The sequence below is a fragment of the Cicer arietinum genome, chromosome 7 (assembly GCF_000331145.2).
Source record: "Cicer arietinum cultivar CDC Frontier isolate Library 1 chromosome 7, Cicar.CDCFrontier_v2.0, whole genome shotgun sequence".
Lineage (NCBI taxonomy): Eukaryota > Viridiplantae > Streptophyta > Magnoliopsida > Fabales > Fabaceae > Cicer > Cicer arietinum.
The window spans coordinates 9,510,706-9,520,926 of NC_021166.2; the positions used below are offsets into that span (position 1 = coordinate 9,510,706).

The 10,221-nt window shown below is 27.6% G+C and overlaps 1 protein-coding gene across 1 annotated transcript; it reads left to right on the top strand.

Annotated features, from left to right (window-relative positions):
- The first annotated feature begins 5,454 nt into the window (after positions 1-5,454).
- On the top strand, positions 5,455-9,161 carry LOC101501856 (protein neprosin-like). Its single transcript, XM_004508832.4, has 7 exons — positions 5,455-5,988; positions 6,091-6,177; positions 6,321-6,536; positions 6,987-7,151; positions 7,264-7,317; positions 7,444-7,590; positions 8,519-9,161. Exons 1-7 carry the CDS (start codon positions 5,599-5,601, stop codon positions 8,894-8,896), a joined length of 1,437 nt encoding a protein of 478 aa, XP_004508889.1. The 5' UTR covers positions 5,455-5,598; the 3' UTR covers positions 8,897-9,161.
- The last annotated feature ends 1,060 nt before the right edge of the window (positions 9,162-10,221 follow it).

The window sequence follows — 10,221 nt, forward strand, 5'->3', positions numbered from 1 at the left end:
CGACAACTACGTCTTTAAAATTATAAAAGATAAATCAAAATAGTTCGTATGTAAATTTTTGTCATTAGATATTATGATTTGCACTGTAACTGAATATGTGACTTATGTATGTTGATCTCACATCAGTCTCATCTTCCCGAGGACAAATTTGCAGATAAAATTTTATTATCTAAGAGACACATTTGTGAGTAATTGTAATTGTGCATAGACTAATTATGAACAAATTAGTTCATAATAGATTTTAATTTTATAGGAAAATTAGTCTACGTTGCGATGACATTGATATGAAATAAACGTTGAACCTCAAATATTTGATTAACATGTCACATTATAGTCTCTAACGATAAAAATTTAACAATAAAAGTTTAAATAAAAACTATTTTAATTATTATTTTACAAGTTTTAGATATATATTTGCAAATTCTGTAACTTCGTGAATGAATTTGATTGACACTTACACTGATATACTTGAAATTTATCAACGTGATGCGAGAGAAATATTTTCAAATAAATATTTTTTAAGTTATTTACATGTTTTCTTTATAAGGGTCAATTTTCAATTTAATCTCTCAGATATCACTTTATTTTTTAGTATATATATATATATATATATATATATATATATATGAAAATAGTAGATACTAGTAGTTTCTAAAATATGATGCTATTTAATATAAAATAATTTTTTAAAGACACATAAAATGATGACCTGCATTTTATTAAAGGTTGGTTAGAGAAATAATTTCCTTATTTAGTGGAAAACATGGAAGTATGAAAAAAATTGTTTGTATAATTTTATATATTTTTGTTATTTATATTTTTTTTACCATACATCATTTTTTATACAAAAAAAATCTATTAAATTAGTCTCTAATATTTTAACAACCACCGGAAACAAATAATACAAATATTGATTTTGGAATTAGAGCCTATTTGTTTAAAATTAAAAATCAATGATTTTTAAAATTAATTGTTTTCATTTATAATAGTTTAAAACAATTTTTAATTTTCTTTTCGTCTACCATATTCACTAAAATCAAATTGTTTTTCAAAATTGTTAAACAATTTCTCATCTTATTTTGGAAATTCATTTTTTATACTATAATTATAAAGTTCAGACAAATCCAGTCAAAATCCTTAAAAGTATATATTTTATTTGATTTCGTAATAATAAAAATATAAGAAAATTACAAATTGGCTCATTAATTCTCTGAGGAATGCCTGAAACAGAGCCTCCCGGGCCCATTGACTCCTTTGACCGTTCATTGACGTCAAGTAACGATTTCTAACTCAAACCCCTCATTGGCTCGTTTGGTTCAACTACTAATCCCTTGCGCTAAGATAAATGTCATTTACTCTTTTATCACACTTAAGATAAATGTCATGATTTCTTCCGCCAATATTTATCTTTACCTTATTACTTAATCACATTAATTAGTCTCTCATTTAGTAAAAAATTAGTTAAATTAATCTTTTATTTTGCCTCCAAAGTTTATTATGTCTTATTAATCTTTAAAATTACATACGAAATATCAAGTTGGTCCCTTAAATTATGTATTTAGTGTTTCTTTAACTTATATAATTACATAATCGGTATCAATTCAATTCTTGTGATTAACAAATACACGACTAAGGGACTAATTTGACAAATTGTTAACAAGTGAGAGACAAACTTATCTATAAAATTTTTATAGAAGTGGGGGATCAAATTGACTCACCATAACAAAATGAGGGGATAAGTTGGACATCTAGTCCATGTTAATTATTGTCATAAATCACATTTAACCTCCTTAAAACTCATCAAAAAATAAAATGACAATCTACTTTGATATAAGTTTTGACGCACTCATGAAAGACATGATTTGCAACAATCTAAATGACCCTTGTATTGTTGGCATAAATAAATATTGGCTCTATTTGAGGAAATTCAAGTTCACCCATATTCAATAGAAGATTTAGATACTCTTCCATGCTTCTTACTTTTCCTTGAGATCAACAAAGAGTCAAGAACCATGAACCAACTAATGGTAGATCTCTTATTTTTCGGACACCCATCTTAATCAACATCACTATAAACAATCAATTGAATAGTTGTCCTTGTGGGAAATAATAGTCCATAATGAGAGGTTCCTTTCAAGTAACGAATTATACGGTGAACCACTATCAAGTGAAGATGGTGAGGAGAATGAATGAATTGACCGACTTGTTGAACAACAAAAGATATATCATGGCGTGTAATAGCCAAGTAATTAATGCTACCCCCACGAGCTGCTGATACAATAAGGGATCGGGTAAAAGATCACTCTCGTCATAATGGTATTTAACATTTACCTCAAGAAGAGTATTCACTAGATTAGCCAATTGGAGACCAGTCATAGAAATCAAATATGTGACAAACTTGTGATGATAGAGGAAGATATCCCTTGAGCGTAGAATGAACCTCAAGACTAAAAAAATAATGCGGTTTAACAATATATTTCATATGAAATAAGGCTTGTAAATGTTGCTTAAGTTGTTGAATGGAAGCATTATTAGAACCAATAATGATCATGTCATCAACATACAAAAGAAGAAGAATAATACATGCAAATGTACGATTAATGAACAAGGAAGAGTCATTGACTTTGAGTAAAGGAAAATCCAAGTCTAGTAAAACATTATTTCTCATATCATACTTTAGGAGTCTCTTTAAACCATACAAGGAGAGTTTGAACTTGCACATACCCTTAGAAGATGAAAATAGATTCATAAGAGAAGTCATATAGATATCTTAAGTTAGATTATCGTGAATGATAATCTCATAGTAATTCAAAATACTAAAGTCATTGAAATACTTTAGATAATCTACTGAGAATCGATAATATTAATTAGGATGAGTTTACAAAATACTACCATGCTTGATGTATCGTATCACAATTGCAACCAAAACCCTTTTAGTAATTAATTAATTGATTATTTATATATGATATTTTATTTGTCTCAAAATATAAACAAAAATAAATAAATAAAATGATGTATTTATACTAAAATTTAGAACAAATAGTTAATCTTTTAATTCATATTTACTTATATTTTAGAACATAATAATTATATCATTAATTAAGATTAAGTGAAAACTAATAAGTTGTTGGTGTGGTGGTTGTTTGTTGTTTCCTTCCTTCCATCATTAGTATTAGTACTAGTAATTCCTATATTCTTTTTTAATCATCAGTTTTTAAGAAAAAATTATTTCTATTTATATGTCATTTTCAAATTTTAGAGTTATTTTATTAAATACTTTTTTGTCCAAAATATTTCTATTTTATTAATTATTTTTCATCCTTATAAGTATTAATCATAGATATTTTTTAGTTTGTGGAAAACAATCTTAAAATATGTATTACCATATAAAAATACATATAGAAAGTATCTTTTATTCTAAAATAATTAAGCCATTCGATCATTTTACACATATTAAAAAATGTATAAATTAAATAAATATATCATCAATAATATTAATATAAAATAAAATATATTATATTAAAAATGATGCAAATAATATTAATTAAATAGTACAATTAAAAATAAATACATTAAAAGTTTGATTATTTTAAAATAACTTTGATTATTTTAAAATCAAAAAGTGGTATTTATTTAATAATTTATTGTGGGGTGGCATTGGATATAATTATTAGGCATGGTCCATTAAAAGTTGGTTTGATGTCCGATACATATTACAGTGGAGGGTAGCTCCATAATCATAAAGTCGACTTCTCTTGGGCAGTATTGCAATTAATATTAGGTGTAGAGGAAAGTAAAAGCAGCTATCACCAGGGGAGAGCCACATAAATTAAATTATTCTGTAGCATTGGAACAAGGTATAGGATGACAGCACATAAATCTTTAACTAAGAATAGATAGACAACATATAATTGCAAGAGATACCGGGATATATCATATTTTTATTCAACTGTACTCTACATGAGTGTTAGGCAATGATTTTTAATCAGACTCGTTTCGTATACTAGTAAAACAAATTTAACTGGATTAATAAACAACTACAGTTAAACCCGTCGTTGGTTAAAAATAAACTACTATTTATATATAAAAAAATAATGTAGCAATATAAGTTAACAAATATATCCTTAAATTATAGTTTAACCGGCAAATGTCATATTATTAGGCTGAATGTTCTATTATGAATTTGAATTTAAAATTTTACAGTTACATGAGTTAATTATAGTGTAATTTATCATATCTTTTAAGATAAAAAAGTTAGCATATGAAAGGTAGAATTATTACTACTACATAGTGATAATTAATGACACTTGTTATGATATCTAATTCTTAATTGTCTTTGGGTCATCTCTGCCTCTGATTTGGTGATGTTTTTTTGGTTTCTAGTTCGTGTTTACCTTTGATGCCTATATGTCTCTAACTCATGTTTAACATTAGTGTCTCTCGTTTGGTTATGTTTTTTTTTTTAATTTTATTTTTTTTTATTTTTTATTTTATTTTAATTTATTTATGTAGTTTTGATTTGTCTTATCAGAGTTTGGCGACATAAATTTTAATGAGCTTAATGATTATTACAATAAACAAATGTTATAGATTTATTACGATTATTAGTGAATGTATGTCTATTTAATTGACAATTGTCGTATTTTAATTCAATTGACAAATATAGTATTGATAGGTTGAACGTCTTGTTTTAGATTTGAACTCGGGATCTCACAATTGTATTGAGTTAATTATGATGAAATTTATAATATTTTTTAAGATACAAATATTTAAATATATTTTTAGTCCATGTAAATATAATAGTTTTTAGTTTTAGACTTTGTAAAATATTTTGTTTGGATTTCATCTATGTAATATCAAAAAAAAAATTATTTTTAGTCTTTAACGTCAAATGAATGTTACAAGAAACCTTAACTAACAAAGGAAAACATGAACCAAATATTTAAATATATTTTTGGTCTCTGTAAATATAACAGTTTTCATTTTTAGTTCCTGAAAAATATTTGTTTGAATTTCAATACTGCAATATTCAAAAACTTTATTTTTTGTCCTTAAAAAAAATTACAAAAACGTGAACCGACGAATAGAGGAAAACATGAAATACAAATTTAACCAAAACAATAATTAAATAACAACTAAAAATAATTTGTATAATTTTAAAAATTATTGTTAGTGTCATACATATTTAAAGGTTGTCATGTCTAAGAGTGATTGATTCAATTATTGATATTAAATTAACCTAAATTTTAACGGCAAAAAAGATATTAATTTTATAACACTTTTCATAAAATATAATCCGTTTAGTGGCGACTAATTTTCGTTGAAGAATATTTTAGGCACATATTTGCATATTTCTCGTAACCCTTTGGAAGGGTAAAAAAAAAGTAAAACATGGAAAATGCAACCCCACTCGTACAGAGTCCGGGTCTATTTTGTGTGCTGGTAGTACTTGATTTTTTCATTGTGTAGGAGCAAAATATTAAAACCACTATACTCTCTCTCTCTCTCTCTAAGTCAGGACCATTTAGAAAGTTTGTTTATAATTTGATAACAAACTTGGTAGGCTTCTTCTTGGTAACTATACTTCTTCTGTTTTGTATGGACATGAAAGGATATTATTCAGTTTCTTGGACAAAAAAATATATGAAAGACTCATTTTTTTCAGCTCAAACCACAAAAAGACAACACCAATGCAAACAAGAAAATCATGTTGTTGTCTCAGAACCAACAACAACTTCACTGAATCATTCCCTCAATTTGGCTGCTTCTTCCCAAAACACTCTACCACCTATGCTACTACATCTCTTTGTTACTTTGCTCTTGTTTCTTACCTCAATTAGTCCAATTTTGTCACACACTATTGTCTCAGATTCACACTCTCATCCCAATGCTAACCAAACTTTTAGACCAAGTGTTGCATTGCATAAATTGAAGAGAATCAGAACTCACTTGAAGAAGATTAACAAGCCTGCCATCAAAACAATTAAGGTCATTTTTCATTTATTTTTTAAACTTTCACATAATTAATGAATATGCATATTTTATTTATTTACTGTGATTTAATGATCTGAATTGAGTTTTTTTTTTCAGAGTCCAGATGGCGATTTAATAGATTGTATTATAACTCATCACCAACCAGCTTTTGACCATCCTCAACTACAAGGACAAAAACCATTGGTAATTAATTTCATTTTTCATCTAACTTTTATGAAATTTTCCAATGTAGCATGTTTTTTTAGTCTTAAAAAAAGGACTAAGTTTTTATTTATTTATTAAAGATTTTGAATTGTATTTGAGAGTAAGAGGCTTAAGGTTTACAGGATCCACCAGAAAGACCAAAAGGATATCACAACAACAATGGAGAAAATGTAACTCATAATTTTCAGCTTTGGACTGATTCTGGTGAAATATGTCCTGAAGGAACTATTCCAATAAGAAGAACTACAGAGCAAGATTTTCTAAGAGCAAGTTCTATTAGAAGATTTGGAAGAAAACCAAGAGGTGTACGAAGAGATTCAACAGGCACTGGTCATGAGGTTAGTTAATTAGTACTAAAATATGTAATAATTTGTTAATGTTTCAAAACTTTGAAAAAATTAACTTATATTTCCAATTCAATTTAATTTCCATTTGAAGGCAAAATCTCTATTTTTTTTTCTTTTTCCTTTTCTTCTCAGCATTATGTTTTCAATTTCATATTCTTTTCCTTAGCACAAAGGAAAAAATGACCCTGTTTTTCTTTATCCAGTTATCCACCAAAGTTCAAAATTTGAGTTTTTAAAAACTAAAAACATTGAAAGGACACCACTCACAAAACTTTGCCACCTAAGTGCCCCTTAAAGTGACATCAAAATCATTACACTCAAAATTTTACATTAGGAGCTAAGAAAAATTTGAATTTTGTTTCCTTAAGAATTTATTGGAAAAATCATACTTCTGCATGCAGGTATTTTTGTTGAGAATTTTTAACATAAATGTTATTGCAGCATGCAGTTGTATTTGTAAATGGAGAACAATACTATGGAGCAAAAGCAAGCATAAATGTGTGGACCCCAAGAGTAACAGATCAATATGAATTCAGCTTGTCACAAATATGGGTTATTGCTGGTTCTTTTGGTAATGATCTTAATACAATTGAAGCTGGATGGCAGGTATGTCAAAAATAAATTACATTATATATTTTAGTAATTTTCTAGTCTTCAAGTATTATGAAGAAATTAATTAAGAATTTGTTACTAAAAATAAAACATATATTTTCTTCAGGTAAGCCCTGAGTTATATGGAGACAATTATCCCAGATTCTTCACTTATTGGACAGTAAGTATTGAATGTTTTTCGTAAGATTTGTTTATTTCTCATATGGTAAATTCTTATGTTACAAGTCCTTAAATAAATTGTTTATTCAAACAGACCGTTAATTTTATTGATGTTTTAATTCGATAGACGGATGCATATCAAGCAACTGGATGCTACAATTTACTATGTTCAGGATTTATCCAAACAAATAACAGGATAGCAATAGGGGCTGCAATTTCCCCAAGATCCACCTATAATGAAAGACAATTTGATATTGGATTAATGGTTTGGAAAGTGAGTATTTCTTTTCTTTTCTTTTTTTACTATTCAATTTTAACACCAATTAAGGATAAAATGATAAAATAATTAAGGTAGTTTTAGTTGACACAAAAGGCTTAATGCTTTGGATTTAGAAGGTGATTTAAGTTGACAAAAAAAGATTAAACAAACATAATCCAATTTAAAAATGAGAAACTTTGAGTCCAAGTGAAGCAATAATTCGTTTACTTTTTTGCTATTACTCCTTTTGTTTTGAATTTTTGTTGGTGTTATTGTTATTGAAATGGAAGATTCCCTGGCTTTTTTCCTTTGTATGAGTGTCCCTCATGGGGTCGAGTTATCTAGCTCTGTTTCCTATCTGTTTTCCTTTATTAAAGCAATGTTTCGTGGCTAACTCATTTCTTTTTTACTTTGGTTTTGCCGTAACTGCCTTCTAAACACTTTTAAACAAAAAAAGAAATTCCCCTGCTTTACTTTTTCTCACTTATACTTTCTCAAAAAAAATATTATTAATATAAGTTCCCATTGGTAGAGGTGTTGAGTTAAGGATCAAGTGATAAGAAAATTAACAATATTAACATTATTAATTATTAACACAGGTCAAATTACTAATTTTTGGATATTTTTTAATTGATAATGGAAAACTAATCTTTGTAGATCTATTGGGGTGCCATATACCCTAACTACAGTGATATTCTAAAAAACAAACTATTCTTCAATTACTATAGTAATTTTATAAATATAAATTAACATGTTAGTGTGACATTAAGTGGAGTACAAATATTTTTTATATATATCTCCAATCACTCTAAAACTTTAGTAGTGGTGATGAGAAATGAAGATGATTCATTATTATGTGATACAATTATGGCAATACATTAGAGAAATTTAGACACTTTAGACACAAGGTATAAAAATAACAATGTAATTAATTTATATATAGGATCCAAAGCATGGACATTGGTGGCTAGAATTTGGATCAGGGCTTCTAGTTGGATATTGGCCAGCAAATTTGTTTAGTCATTTGAGAAGTCATGCAAGCATGGTACAATTTGGTGGAGAAATTGTGAATTCACGTTCAAGGGGATATCACACTGGCACTCAAATGGGAAGTGGTCATTTTTCAGGAGAAGGTTTTAGAAAAGCAGCTTATTTTAGAAACTTACAAGTTGTTGATTGGGATAATAACTTACTTCCTTTATCTAATATTCACCAATTGGCTGACCATTCAAATTGCTATGATATAAAGGAGGGAAGAAATAATGTTTGGGGAACTTACTTTTATTATGGAGGTCCTGGAAGGAATGTTAGATGTCCATGAACAAATTGTTGCTACTAAAATTATACTCTTCTCTTCTTTATTATAAATATATATTCTTTTTTTACTCTCCCAATTTTTTTTTTTTTTTTGGGAATTTTGGTTTTATTACAAGCTTTACTTTTGTGTTTGGCTGTATTTGTTAATTTTGCCATAGTTTTGTTTTTTTGCTAACATGTTAGAGACATTTTGTTATTAGATATGATGTGTATCTATGAACAACATATTGTCTATTTATAACATTGAATAGGGGGTGATGTGTTTTTTTTGTTTTTGTTTTTTGGATTTCTTGCTGTCATATTACACATTCACTCAATCATCATATCGATGGATGTTGGGTCGAGATTGATAGTCTAGATTTCAACTTTAGCATTTTAAATTTTTCGAAAAATCAAAATCTCCATTAAAATTCGGACTGACAGCAGATATCCGAAGTTGTTTCTTTCTAGCTACTTCTTTCTCAACTTTTTTGATGGAAAAAAACATGAAAACATTTCATTTACCAATCAAATGAACAATGTAGGGTGGAACAGCTTTCTTTGCAAGGGAACGAGTGACACCATTCACTTGATGCTTAAGACAACTTGAACGTTGTCTTTTTGATAATGAATTACAAACATGTACCTTTTTTTACGCAATCAACATATACTATACTATATACTAGTATTCCTATATCTCAACGGGTGATGAAATTGACTTTGACCAATAAATTGGTGAGCATAGTATCTAGCTTTTTTATGAGTGAGTGCATAGTTTCTACGCGGGGCCATAATTTTCCATGCTTAAACAAAATCCAATGTAAATTATATAGATTTTAGTGCTAATTAATGCATCCGTTTTATGTGGCTATGCGTTTGGGGAACTACTAGTAAGCTACAAACAAATCTCGAAGAGATATATGGGTTGCATCTTCTATTTTAGAAGTATATTATCGGTTCTATGTTGCACTCTAAGTAAAAAATTATTTTAATACGGTGAATGAGTAAACGCTTGATCAATTAATAAATGGTGAAGAATCGTTTTCCTCTCCAAGATTTTGCTTTCCTATGAATAAACTTGAAGAAATGCTTAGGCACGACTATTTTGGATTTATACACCTTTTTTTTTTTTACTCAATTTTTGGTTTACCTTATAATAATGAACATTGTTCTTCTTGATTTGAATTTTGGCCAGCGTTAATTTGTATGGCAATATCCAATTTTGTTAAGAAATATTAGTATTTTGACAAAAAAGAATATTATAATATTATATTACAAAATGAATAAAAAGGTAACTAGTCTAAAGCCAAAAATAAAATTCCTCGAAAATATATGAGTCAATGTCATAAC